The 13,730-nt window shown below is 48.3% G+C and overlaps 1 protein-coding gene across 1 annotated transcript in view; it reads left to right on the top strand.

Moving 5' to 3' along the window:
• COL23A1 (collagen type XXIII alpha 1 chain) overlaps positions 1-13,730 on the top strand; it is a 311,043-nt gene that overhangs the window by 248,201 nt on the left and 49,112 nt on the right. Inside the window, exon 2 of the mRNA XM_077746329.1 lies at positions 1,453-1,497. Within this exon, the coding sequence (XP_077602455.1) occupies positions 1,453-1,497 (45 nt within the window). The remainder of the gene's footprint in view (positions 1-1,452; positions 1,498-13,730) is intronic.

Below are 13,730 nucleotides of genomic sequence, written 5' to 3'. Positions count from 1 at the left end.
AACATTAAAAAGAAATCCATCCTCACCCCACCCCCAGGCCTGCAAAGGTTTTAGGGTCTAATATAACGTAAAGGGGCGTCCTCCACATCCAGGGGAATCTCTGTCTTCTCTCTTTTCCTTAAAGATGCTCCCTCCTCTTCATCCAGGACTGTTGCAGAACAAAAGTCTAGAAGTGCCGCTGACCTAGGGCAGCTTCTGTTTCTCTGCCCGCTCCCAATCCCTGGGTAGGGGCACACCATGACTGCACGTGTGAAACAGGAGAAAGGAAGGAAAGTTCATACATGTGAATGCTTTAGTAAACCATCCTGCCTCAGACCTGATTCATGGCCAGCCTCAGTCTCTCCTCTGTGGCTCTTCTGGGGGATTCTGGGGGGAGTTCAAGGTTGACTTTTATAGGAAAGGGCACTTCTTGTAGTGCAGTCATAGCCTGTGCATCTGTGGATCTGCCCTGCCCATCCCCCACCAGGCCGCCATGCAGCGTGTGGGCACCGTGGAAGGATAGGTATCCCGTGGCATCTCAGATGGCAGTCCAGCACACCTGACTTCACTTCGGCATACCTTTTCCCCCAGGGGACTCCTGACCTGGGGCAGAGGGGCTGGTCAGCACTGTGGCTGCTGAGTCTGGGGGACCCACATGGGCAGAGCGGGGAGAGGGCAGAGGCCAGATTGGTCCACGTCACAAATCCAGAAAGGCTTAAAAACCAGGAAGGGGGGCGCCTGGGTGGCTCAGTAGGTTGAGTATCCGACTCTTGGCTTGGGCTCTGGTCATGATCTCGTGGTCCGGGAATTCGAGCCCCTCCCTGGGCTCCTCACTGACAGTTGGGGGCCTTCTTGGGATTCTCTCTCTCTTTCCCTCTCTATCTCCCCCTCCCCAGCTCATGGACTCTCTCTCGCTCTCTCTCTCTCTCTCTCTCTCTCTCGCTCTCTCAAAATAAATAAACCTTAAAGAAAAAGCAAACCCATGGAGAGAGGACATTGCACACTGGTGTGGCAATTACGTTCGATAAATCCTGAGCAGCTTCCCCGGGGCTGTGGGAGAGGGAGGCACCGAAGGTTCTAGCAGGCGAAGGAGAATAGTCAGTCAGTGGACAGGACAGCGCCTGATGGTACCGAGTTCAGGCATTAGGAAGGCCACGACGGTGTCTCTGTAGCGTGTGTGGTCTCAGATGGTTTATGTTAGGCGATATTAAAAAGCACTTGTCAGGGCTCTGGTAAGAGGACTCTCAACCTCAGCTTTATTCTTCTCCCACACCAGGTTTCTCTGCTCCAGACTCTTCTGCCTCCTGCATTTCCGGGGGTTGGTCTCTTCGGGTGGGGAATGACTTGTGAGAGACGGAGTGAACCAGGAACGTGAGGGGGATGGAGGCCGGTGCGAGGTGGGGCGGGGAAGGGGCTGCGCCCAAGCCCACTGGCTTCCCTTCTCAACCAGTCCGTCCTTGCTTTCCTGTCCAGGTCCCCCCGGACGGCGCGGCAAGGCAGGAAGAAGAGGCGACCCTGGTGAGTCCCAGGTTGGCTTAGTTTCCTCCAAACCCAGACCCGGAAGTCTGCCCTCATCGGGACCTGGGACCTGGCTGGAGGTGCCGGTCCCTGCACCCGCCCTCCATAACGCGGGACACATGGCCCTGGGGCCAAGTCTTCCTCTCCCTCCCAACTGGCCACTGTCCCCTCAGCCACAGTGTCCGGTACCACCTTTCTTGGCTTCTCGGCATCTGCTGTCCCAGTGACAGTCCCTCTGTGCCCTTGGCCATTCCCTGAATGTCATGATCAGCCTCTGAAACACCCTCTTCCCTTTGTGGGGGCCACCAACCCTTGTCTCTCTGCACCAGACAGCCCTCCAGCGTGTGTCCCCTGCCCTCCCCAGACCTGGCAGGGCCCCAAGATGGGCCCCTTCCCCCTTCCTGCCACACCCTCCTGCCACCTTCATTTCACCCAAAATGCACTCCCTCTGCACACCCCATTTCATTCTAGAAGCTTCTAGAAGCTTCCATTCACCCTGTCCCCACCCCAGCTCCCCAGCTTGTCTTCCATCATCAAGGCCTCCTGGCTGAGCTCTGTCCTGTGCTTTTTCCCTCATCTCCCACCCCTTCCTCTCTGCCTGTTCTCTGGGACCCTTGCCTCTCAAACCAGCCTGCCTGAGACCCTCTCCTGTCCTTTCTGATACTCCTGTGGCTCCAGCTCTCTTGTGACGCTGATGATGCCTCCACCCCAGTCGTCTCCGGGCCCGGAGGTTGGACGTTGCCCCCCTGAACCCAGCACCCTCGCCTGCTCTCCTCTGGCTGCCCATCATCATCATTGGGAGACCTCCCAGCCACCACTTCCCTGTGCAACCTCGGGGGCAGCATCTCTGACCCCTCCCCTTCCCCGTCCCCCACGCCAAGTCCAGGTCAGTCTCCCCCTCCACCTGGACTCTTGGCCCAAGTGCATTACTCTTTGCCCTTAAATCTAGTTCAGGCACCTCCTCCAAAAAGCCTTCTCTAGCCCCACTGGCTGGGGGCTCTCCCCCCACATCCAGGGTCTTCAGCACCCAATCCAGAGCCCAGCACAGAGCAGGCTCCCGGAACGCACATGCACAGAACGAACGCACCCATGCTCAGCCCCTAAGCAACTTCACCAAGAGAGCGTGCTGGTGATGCTGGAGGGACCCACCACCCAGAGGACCCCAAGCAGATTGCACCCCGGGGGGACACGGGGCAGGTTCTCTCTCCATGAGTCAGACTCTTCTCCCTGGCGCTGGGCTTGGGCTTCCTGCCCCTCCTACTGCTGCGTGCTTGCCTTTGTCTAAGTCCTTATATAGAGGACTTCCAGATAAACTCCCCAGAGTTCATTGCTAGGAAGTGCCCTTCACAGTTCTCTGCTTGCTCTGACTTCCAGAGCTGAAGACTGTTTTGTGTTAGATTGCCCCGACTTTTCTTTACTGTTTTTTTTCCTTTACTGGTTTTGTGTGTAATCACCCCCCCAACACACACACACCCCACCAGCTCTCCAAAAACACACTTCATCACTCAGTCCTCCTTTCTACCCTCGTAAAAGATTTTGTTGCATTTTATTGTAAGTTTCTGATGTCCTTTAATACACAGTGACTTTTGTTAGGACGAAGTATAATGTTACTCCACTTACTCAAAAGTCCATTTGAATTATGACTCAGGTTTGACACAATCTAAAAGTCAAAGAAAGACAAGGATTTACTGGGCCTCTGTGCTGGGTCCTTTCAAGCCCTTCATCTCATGTGACCCTCCCAGAGCCCTGCAAAAGATAAGAATACGTTATCATCCCCATTTTGCAGATAAGGAAACTGAGACTCCTAGGGGAGAAGTGTCTTGTCTAAAGTCAGCTGCCAGACAAGGTGAGGGCAGCACCCGCTCCCTTCACTGCCTTTTCCCACGCGGGGTCCTGATCCTCTGCCTGTCAGGGAACGGATGAGCAGCACAGAGCAGATGTCCCTCTGAGATCAGCTTGGGCTGGGCCTCCTGTTTATTTCCAGATAGTTTCGCGCACATGCACATCCTGGCTGTGGCGCCTTCCCTTGTACAAACCAGGCCTTTTCCTGTGGCCCAGGGAGAAAGGCTCTTTCTCTGGCGGGCCAGTAATCTGGCCGAGATGCCTTCCTGCTGCTGCTGCGGCCACAAACCTGCAGACGGAGCTGACCCTGCCTGCAGGAGCCTTTGCAGGGAAACGCCTCCAGGGCCCTGCAGTGTTTATGCGTCTCTGTCGTATTGGAATGGATTTCCAACCCCGCCTGCCCCCCATTTCCCAGCACTGCTCTTGCACTCTGGGTACTCTCTCTAGGGACCTGGGCCAGGGTCTTTTTCCGTCCAGACCCTCCTTTCCCCAAGAGCATCCCCTCTCCCCGGCTCCCCCATCCCCAGATGCCTCCGTAGGTCCCAACACTTCTGTACCTGGCTGTGGTGGTCCGTTCTGCACACCTGTCCTTCTCCCCCAAAGCATGGGCTCCTCAGAGCTGGGACGGCATCCCTAGGCACTTGGGAGATGGTCAGTAAATGCTTGTTGACAGGAAGGAGGGAGAAAAGGGAGGAGGAAGAGAGAAAGGGAGATCTGTGGGCTGTGGGCAAAGGGAAGATATGGGTTAGGAACCAGGAAGAGACAGGGAGGGACCAATCTAATGCTGTTTGGCTGATGCCTGTGCTAAACCTGCAGAGACAAATAGGTCTCAGAGTTCCAGAAGTTTCTGTGATTTAAGAACTAGGATCTTAGGGGCACTTGGGTGGCTCAGTTGGTTAAGGGTCCGACTTCTGCCAGGTCATGATCTCACAGTCCATGAATTTGAACCCCACGTCGGGCTCTGTGCTGACAGCTCGGAGCCTGGAGCCTGCTTCAGATTCTGTGTCTCCCTCTCTCTCTGCCCCTCCCCCACTCACATTCTGACTCTCTCTCTCAAAAAATTAGTAAACATTATATTATAAAAAAGAACTAGGGGGGCGCCTGGGTNAAAAAAAAAAATGATTATCTTTAAAAAAAAAAAAAGAACTAGGACTTTAGCAGATAGCCACATACCACATACAGTCGCACAGGTCAGCCTGGCCATGTCAACGTTAAGGTTTTTCATCTATCCTGACTCCAAGAAACCCTTTCTAAAAATTCAGTAACAGAAGCATTTCTGGAATGGTAGAATAAAGACTTCTGAAAATCTGCAGCAAGAACACTAGGCGGGAAAAAATGGACCTTTTCAGAGCTCTGGAAATGAATATCTGGTAACAACCCAAAAAATGTTTATTCAAGACAAATATCTTGCTAAGAACAGGGAGGTTTGTAGCATCTTAACTTGACCATTTCCCAGCCCCATGGTAGCCTTAAAAACCATCAATCTCACAACCACAGCACCTGTGAAAAGTAGCAGCTGTGGAGGAAGAAAAACCATTTGAGGCTCCCCAAGTGCTCATTCATAGAGAATTGTCACCCGCTATCCGCTTCTAGGAAAAGCTCACACATAGGACTTGTCTTTACTTGGCCTGCTGCAGAGCTCACTGGGAAAAGCTCTATCTCATAATGCTTGCCAAAAACACTCAGCAGCAATTGTTTAACATTCCGGCTGCCTACGGTAGCAATACCAGTAGGAACAAGCAAGAAGCTGGTACAGAAGCTTAAATGAAAATCTAGGGGATGAGCCACTCAAAGGGGCTTTGAAAGGTTCCAGCATATTCTAGGGAATCTCGAAAGCACATGCATGCGCAAGGCTATGTACATGTCCACCAAAGATCTGAGAGAGCCCCGGTCTCTCGCTTCCAGCTGACTTTGAGGCCCTGCTCAAGCAGAAAGTAAAGGCCAAGGCAGGGCTGTAACCTGGTGGCACCTGAAGTTGTGCTCCAGCACACAGGAAGAGCCCCTTGGCACAGAATGCAAGACTTACTGGGCCAAGATATTAAAGGAAAACTCTGTCCAGGCTGATCATGAAGCTAAGCAAGAGAGGATTCAGGAGCTGCATATGACAGAGAGTTACACTTTATTTTCTTTTAATGATTTTATTTTTGAGAGAGAGAGAGAGAGACAGTGTGAGCAAGGGAGGGGCAGAGAGAGAGGGAGACACAGAATCCAAAGCAGCTCCAGGCTCTGAGCTGTCAGCACAGAGCCTGATGCAGCACTCAAATTCACGAACTGTGAGTATACACACCCCGAGTATACACTTTAGAGAATTAGTCCAGGAAAACCTCTCAACAAACAAAGAGCAACAGCAACAATAAACAGCAACAACAAATCTTGGAAAGGAGGGTGGGGAGCTGATTTCCAGAGTTGCCACATCAGACTGTCTCAAACGCCCAGTTTTTACCAAAAAATTATGAGACACACAAATGCACAAGAAAGTATGGCAATGAAAAAGGGGGAAAGCAGACAATGAAAACTGTCTGTGAGGAACCCCAGATGCTCAGTAGACAAAGATTTTATGTTGACTGTTATAAATTGTTTGAAGAACTAAAGGGAACCAACCATAAGGAATTAAAGGAGAGTAGAAGAATTATGCACCACCAAATGGAGAATATTAATAGATAAAAAGTATAAAAATAAAAAAGAACCAAATAGGGACGCCTGGGTGGCTCAGTCAGTTAAGGGTCCGACTTCAGCTCAGGTCATGATCTCATGGTTCGTGGGTTCGAGCCCTGCATTGGGCTCTGTGCTGACAGCTCAGAGCCTGGAGCCTGTTTTGGATTCTGTGCCCCCCCCACCCCTCCCATGCTTGTGTTCTGTTCCTCTCTCTCTCTCTCTCTCTTTCTCTTTCTCCCTCTCTCTCTCTCTCTCTCATAAATAAACAATGAAAACAAATAAAAATAATAAAAATAAAATAAAGTAATAAAAACTAAAAAAAACAAATAGAAATTCTGAAGCTGTAAATTGCAATAACTGAAATGAAAAATTCACTCAGGCTCAACAGTGGATTTGAGCTGGCAGAAGAAGGAATTGGCAAACCTGAAGATAGGTCAGTTGAGATGATCCTGTCTAAGGAATCAAAAAAGAATGAAAAAAAAAATGAACAGAGTCTCAGAGATCTGTGGGAAAACTATCAAGTGTGCCAATATACCCATAACAAAATCCTGAGAAAGGAAAGAAGAGAGAGAAAGAGGCAGAAGGAATATGAGAGCAAATAGTGGACCAAAACTTCCCAACTATAAGCAAAAATATTAATCTACACATCCAAGAAGCTTAACAAACTCCACATAGGATAAACTCAGAAGAGATCCACACCTAAGCATTTCGTAGCCACATTGCCAAAAGGAAAAAAAAAATGAAGAGAAAATTTGGAATGACTCCTCACAGAAAACGGATCATTGATAAGGTGAATAGCTGATTTCTCCTTGGAAATTATGAAAAGCATGACTCAGAAGTCAATGCAGTGGTGCCTGGTTGGCTCAGTTGGTTAAACGCCCGACTTCAGCTCAGGTCATGATCTCATGGTTCATGGGTTCAAGCCCTGCATCGGGCTCTGTGCTGACAGCTAGCTCAGAGCCTGGAGCCTATTTTAGATTTTGTGTCTCCCTCTCTCTCTGACCCTCCCCTGGTCACGCTCACTCTCTCTCTCTCAATAAAACATTTAAAAAAATTTTTAAAAAGTCAATGCAGATAACATTTTCAAAGTGGTGAGGGGAAAAACCTGTTAGCAGAGAAATTAATAGCGAAAGAATATTTCAAACGTGAAAGAGAAATTAAGACACACCCAGATAAACGAAAAATGGAGAGAATTGATTTCTATCAGTCTGCTCGACACACAATAAAGGGATTCCTTCAGTCAGAAATAAAAATACATAGTAATTTAAATCCACATATAGAAATAAAGAGCTTTACTGGTTAGCTACATAGGTAAATATGAAAGACAGTATAAGTGAATTTTTATTTGTAACCCTTTTCTCTTTTCTGAATTAAAAGCCTGTTGCATGAAGCAATAATGATAAAACTGTGTTAATAGGCTTATGACATGTAAAATAGTAATTTCATAAAAGTACATTAAAAAGTACAAAGAAGGAGATAACAAGCACAGCTTTATTGGAGCCAAGTATTTTTTACAATTGAAAGTGAATTGTTATTCATGTAAACCAGATTATTTATTAAGATGATAATTATAAACTCCAGGGAAACCACTCCAGGGAAAACAAGGGAATTAAATTGGTATGCTTATAAAATATCTATTTAACAAGAAAGAAGCAGTAACAGAATAATAGAGCAACAAAAAAAGACATAAAACATAGAGAAATTAAATAGCAAATTAGCACACATAAATTTTGTCTTCTGAGCAATTACATTAAATGTAAATGGATTTTTAAGCCCCAAATACACAGAGAAATCTGAGAAAGAGGAACAAAGCCAGAGGCATCACCCGTCTTGATTTCAAACTATACTATAAAACTATAGTAATTAAAACAGTATGGTGCTGGTATAAAAATACACACCTCTAAGCACCTAGACCAATGAATCCAAATCAAGAGGCCAGACATAAACCCACCAACAGAGCACAAAGGTTCCAATTCCTCCATATCCTTACTAACATTTGTTCTTTTCTGATTTTTTTCTTAAGTTTGTTTATTTATTTTGAGAGAGAGAGAGCGAGCATGTGCATATGCAAGCAGGGGAGGGGCAGAAAGAAAGGGAAAGAATCCCACACTGTCAGTGGAGAGCCCAACACGGGGCTTGATCCCAATAATGACCTGAGCCAAAATCAAGAGTTGGACCCCCACCTGACTGAGCCACTATTTTTTTTATAGTAGCCATTCTGTCTAATGGATGTGAGGTGATATCTCATCGTGGTCTCATTTTGCATTGTCTTAATGATTATGATGTTAAGTCTTTTGGATCACACATTTATTTATTTATTTATTCATAGAATCCACAGAAAAATTATAAAAGCTGATAAACATGGTCAGCAAGGCTGCATAATACAAGATCAGTATTTTAAAGTTCAATTGTATTTCTATACACTAGCAATAAAAGGTTTAAATGAAACTAAGAAAACAATTTCCATTTACACTTGATCTTAGTCAAAAGGCTGAGAAGCAATAACAACTTCCATTTACAAAAGGGTGACAAAGAATAAAATACTCAGTAATGAATTTAATAAAATAAGTGCAAAGCTTATACACTGCACAAAACTATAAAATATTGTTGCAAAAAATTTAAAAAGATCTAAACAAATGGTAAGACATCTCATATTCATGGATTGGAAGACAACAGAATGTTATTGGCAATACCCCGCAAATTAGTCTACAGTTTCAATGCAATCCCTATCAAAATCCCAGTTGGGTATTTTTGGGGTTTGTTTTGTTTTGTTTTGTTTTTGGAAATTGACAACTCATCCTCAAATTCATATGGAAATGCAAAGCATCTAGAAGAGCCAAAACACCTTGGGAAGGCAAAACAAAAGTAAAGGCCTCACACTTCCCAATTCTAAAACTTAACACAAAGCTGTAGTATCAGGATAGTGTGGTATAGACATAAGACGTATAGGTCAACAGAAAGAACTAAGATTCCAGAAGGAAATCCTTACATTTACCATGCCTTTATTTTTTTCCCAGAATATGCAACAATTCAGTGGTACTGGGATATCTAAATGCACAAGAACGAAGCTGGGCTCCTTCCTCACAGCATACACAGAGAGCGCCGAATCTTAACCACTAGACCACCGGGGAAGCTCTCACAGCATACACAGAAATTAACTCCCAACGGGTCGTAGACCTACATGGAAGAGGGAAAAGTGTAAATCCTTATGAGAAAATATAGTGGTTAATGGGGTGCCTGGGTAGGTCAGTCAGTTAAGCATCCAGCTCTTGGTTTAGGCTCAGGTCATGATCTCACAGTTCAAGAGATTGAGCCCTTCATCAGGCTCTGCACTGCCAACATGCAGCCTGCTTGGGATTCTCTCTTTCTCTCAAAATAAATAAATAAACTTTAAAAATAAAAAAAGAGGGGGCACCTGAGTGACTCCGTTGGTTAAATGTCCAACTTCGGCTCAGGTCATGATCTCACCATTTGTGGGTTCGAGCCCCACGTTGGGCTCTGTGCTGACAGCTCAGAGCCTGGAGCCTGCTTCAAATTCTGGATCTCCTTGTCTCTCTCTCTCAATCTCTCTCTCTCTCTCTCTCTCAAAAATAAACATTAAAAAATTAAAATAAAAAAAAGAATTCTGTAATTCTAGCCAGTGTTGGTTTTTGGTGCCTCTTCTGTACCACTGCTGTCCTGGGCACTTTACACATGCACAGTGTGTCACTCAGTCTTTGTCCGGCACAGTCCAGAGAGGCAGAGATGGAGCCTCTTTGCCTCAGAGACAGCAGGCATCTGCTCCAGATCTAGAGTTCCTCAGGGCTAGGATTCTAAGGCCTCTGTAACTCACTGATTGTCCCAGCCTAATTAAATCCGGGCCAGAGACCTGAGCTAAGCGCCAGCTCTTTGACTCGTTACCGGCTCTGGATTTGCAAGCTCCATTTCATCCACCCGTAAACTCGGTTTCAAAGCCCTTGGCCCTCTCTGCTCTGTCAGAGGGAGCCCCAGAGATGCGTGGCAAAGACCATTGTCTTCATGGTGGCCTGGGCTTCCAGGGGTCAGGACTCAGGGCCCCTGACCTGGAGCAGCCTGAGTGGGGAGAGGCAGAGGTCAGAGCCAGGCCTGTTGGAAAGAGAAGGGAGCAGGCAGGGTGGGACCCAGGAGTTCAGAAGCAACGCAGAGGAGCAGGAATGGGCTGGCCGCTGGATGTGGCCCTGGCAGCCTCAGGCACCAAGGCCGCCCCCCCTCCCCCCAGTATGTGGGCTGGGCACCTGCCAGGCTGTGGGAAATCCTCCTCCCACTGTGCTTTTCCAGGAATATACCCTTCGGGAAACACTCAGGAAAAGTTTATTCCCCCAGAGGGGCTTAGGAGCTTCTGGTTTGGGAAACCCTATTGGGCTACAAACATTGGTTCAGATAAAGAGGCCACAGGATCGGCGAACCCTCTACCCTGACCCATTTTATTTATTTCCCAAGTCATCTGGCTCTTATTTAACTGCTCCCACATTCCTAACAGCAAGGCCAACAGACCCGGGCGAGGCCTGGAACACGTTTGCAGGCTGCACGCAGAATGGGGCCGGCCGCTGGGTGGGGGGACGCGGTCGGCCAGAGACCCTGCGGCCCACTTCACTTTCGCAGCAGGGACCCCTGGACGGCCTGAGCCAAGCCCTCCACCCTACCCATGGCTCAGGGCTGCTCAGCCCCCTGCAGCCCAAGCGTCCCACTCCAGAGGCTGCACCCGCCGCGGCCCAACCCCTGTGCCCCAAAGTCAGGTGCCAAGGACTCGGAAGTGGTAACGACCCGCCGGGCAGCGGGGGTCCCTGCTGTCGGGGACCTGCCTTGCTGGCGGGGCTCGCAGACAATAATCGGCACACAAAGAAATGGATATAATAGTGAAAGAGCGTGAGAAGCGCTTGGAAGGGAGCTGGCGGAGAGCCGTCACGGATACCAGGGAGGGCGAAGGATGAGGAGAGGCTTCCAGGTTTCACGGTCATGCAAGGCTGATGAAGCCATGGCCTGGAGACATGGTGATGGACGTGAATGTCCTGAGGCCACGGCCATGGGCAATAGTGAGGCAACGGCCACGCAGGAGAGCTGTGGGGGGAATTTTTGTCTTTTTTTTTTTTGTAATGTTTATTTATATTGAGAGAGAAAGAGAGCACAGCAGGGGAGGGACACAGAGAGAAGGAGAGAGAATCCTAAGCAGGTGCCACACTGTCAGTGCAGAGCCTGATGCAGGGCTCGAACTCATGAACCGTGAGAGCATGACCTGAGCCAAAATCAAGAGTTGGACTCTTGACCGACTGAGCCACCCAGGTGCCCCTGTGCAGGGGAATTTTGGTGTCACCCCCACATGCCATGGGAGACCCTGGCAAGGGGTGGGCATTTTTAAGAGGCCCCCATAGGTCAGGGATTTTTAAGAGGCGCCCACAGGTCAGTAGGTGGGGGTGCCCAGAGGAGGTGACTTCAGAGGCGGTGGGGGTAGTGCCGTGGGCTTGGGGGTCCCTTGAGGTTGCTTCCAGCCCAGGCACCACCCTGGGGACCTCAGACATGTCATGTACCCTCCCGGGAACCCCAGGGAAAGCTCAGTCAACATCAGAGCTCTGTCTGCCAGGGCAGTTTCTCTCTGCCCCTCTGTTAGGCTCAGTGTCAGACAGCCTGGCTTCTGCCCAGACCATCAGGCACCCTTCTGAGCCTGTTTTCTTGTGGCAACATGTGCCTAGGGAGGAGGCAGCGGGGCTTAAGCGAGATGCTTGGAGAAAACAGCACGCTCACGAGGATCGGTGAGTGAGTGACCTTTACGCTAACAGTGCCTCCTCCTGAGCCGTACCTCCAGCCAGACCCCGGGGTGCATACTCAGAACCTGCGGGCTCTCTGAATGATAATCCGTGTGTGCTTTCTTGGGGGGAGCTTAGAGGTGAGTGTGAGAGAAGGCAGCCAGAGCTGGAGGACCAGACAAAAAACACAGACTGGGGCGCCTGGGTGGCTCGGTTGGTTAAGCTTCTGACATCAGGTCAGGTCATGATCTCACAGTTCATGAGTTCGAGCCCCATGTTGGGCTCTGTGCTGACAGCTCAGAGTCTGGAGCCTGCTTCAGATTCTGTGTCTCCCCCACCCCCACCCCCGTCCCTCCTCTGTGTGTATGTGTGCACACGAGCTCTCTCTCTCAAAAGTAAATAAACATTTAAAAACAAATAAAGTAGCTTTCTTTTTAAAAAAAAAAAGGGGGGGCGCCTGGGTGGCTCAGTGGGTTAAGCGTCTAACTTCAGCTCAGATCTCACATGTGAAATCTGAAAGTGTGAAAAAACAAGAATCAAAAATCATCTCTTTAAAAAAATTTTTAGGGGCTTACTTAGTTTACCACTAAGTTTGGGGTGCATAGGTGGCTCAGTCAGTTAAGTGTCTGGCTTCGGCTCAGGTCATGATCTCACGGTTTGTGGGTTCAAGCCCCACATCAGGCTCTGTGCTGACAGCTCAGAGCCTAGAACCTGCTTCAGATTCTGTATCTCCCTCTCTCTCTGATCCTCCCCTTTTCATGCTGTCTCTCTCTCTCAGAAATAAATAAAACATTAAAAAAAAATTTTTTTTAAACACACACACACACATACACAGACCTGAGGCGCCTGGGTGGCTCAGTCAGTTAAGCCTCCAACTTTGGCTCGGGTCATGATCTCACAGTCCATGAGTTCGAGCTGTGCTGGCTGACAGCTCAGAGCCTAGAGCCTGTTTTGTATTCTCTCTCTCTCTCTCTCTCTCTCTCTCTCTGCCCCTCCCCCACTTGTGCTCTGTGTCTCAAAAATAACTAAACGTAAAAAAAGTTTTTTTAAAAACACAGACCTTACTCGGGCCACTTTTCAGTTCAAGTTTATTGCCTTTGCTGACTTGGTAAGCCACACACATGTATCCAGCGATATGAAAGTTAGTCTTTCCCTGACACTTTTTTCTCCCCCCATTGAGTTCCCCTACTCAGAGGCAACCTGATGACCACTTTCTTCTGGTTTCATGGTCATGGAAGGCTGATGAAGCCACGCTCTGGGGACGTGGTGGACATGAATATCCTGAGGCCAAGGGCACAGGCATTGATGGGGTGCTGGCCACACAGGAGAATTGTCGGGGGGAATTTTTGTCTCTTTTTTTTTTGGTAATGTTTATTTATTTTGAGAGAGAGGGAGAGAGCACAAGCAGAGGAGGGGCAGAGAGAGAGGGAGAAAGAATCCCAAGCAGGCCCCACTTTCTGGGTCCACACCCAGAGATGTACCATGTTTATACAAACAAAAGCTTACCAGGTTTTCTTCTTCGCACAAATGGCTGCATGGTATATAATGTTCCATACCTTTTTAAAGATTTAACACCATGGCGCCCAGGTGGCTCAGTCAGTTGAATGTCCAACTCTTGATTTCGGCTCAGGTCATGATCCCAGGATTGTGGGATTGAGCCCCTTGTTGGGCTCCATGCTGAGTGTGGAGCCTGCTTAAGACTCTTTCTCCCTGTGCCCCTCTCCCCTGCTCACGTGTGCCCTTTCTCTCTAAANTCTGTCTCTCTATTTCTCTCCCCCACTATATCCCACTATCTATAAAATAAAATAAAATAAAATAAAATAAAATAAAATAAAATAAAATAAAATAAAAGGAGGGGGGTGCCTGAGTGGCTCAATGAGTTAAGTTGATTAAGCGTCTGACTTCAGCTCAGGTCATGATCTCAAGGTTCATGAGTTCAAGAACCATGTCAGGTTCTGTGCTGACAGCTCAAGCCTG

The sequence above is a fragment of the Crocuta crocuta genome, unplaced genomic scaffold (assembly GCF_008692635.1).
Source record: "Crocuta crocuta isolate KB4526 unplaced genomic scaffold, BGI_CrCroc_1.0 scaffold218, whole genome shotgun sequence".
In the NCBI taxonomy this organism is placed as follows: Eukaryota; Metazoa; Chordata; class Mammalia; order Carnivora; family Hyaenidae; genus Crocuta; species Crocuta crocuta.
This window is presented reverse-complemented; position numbering and strand designations above follow the sequence as displayed.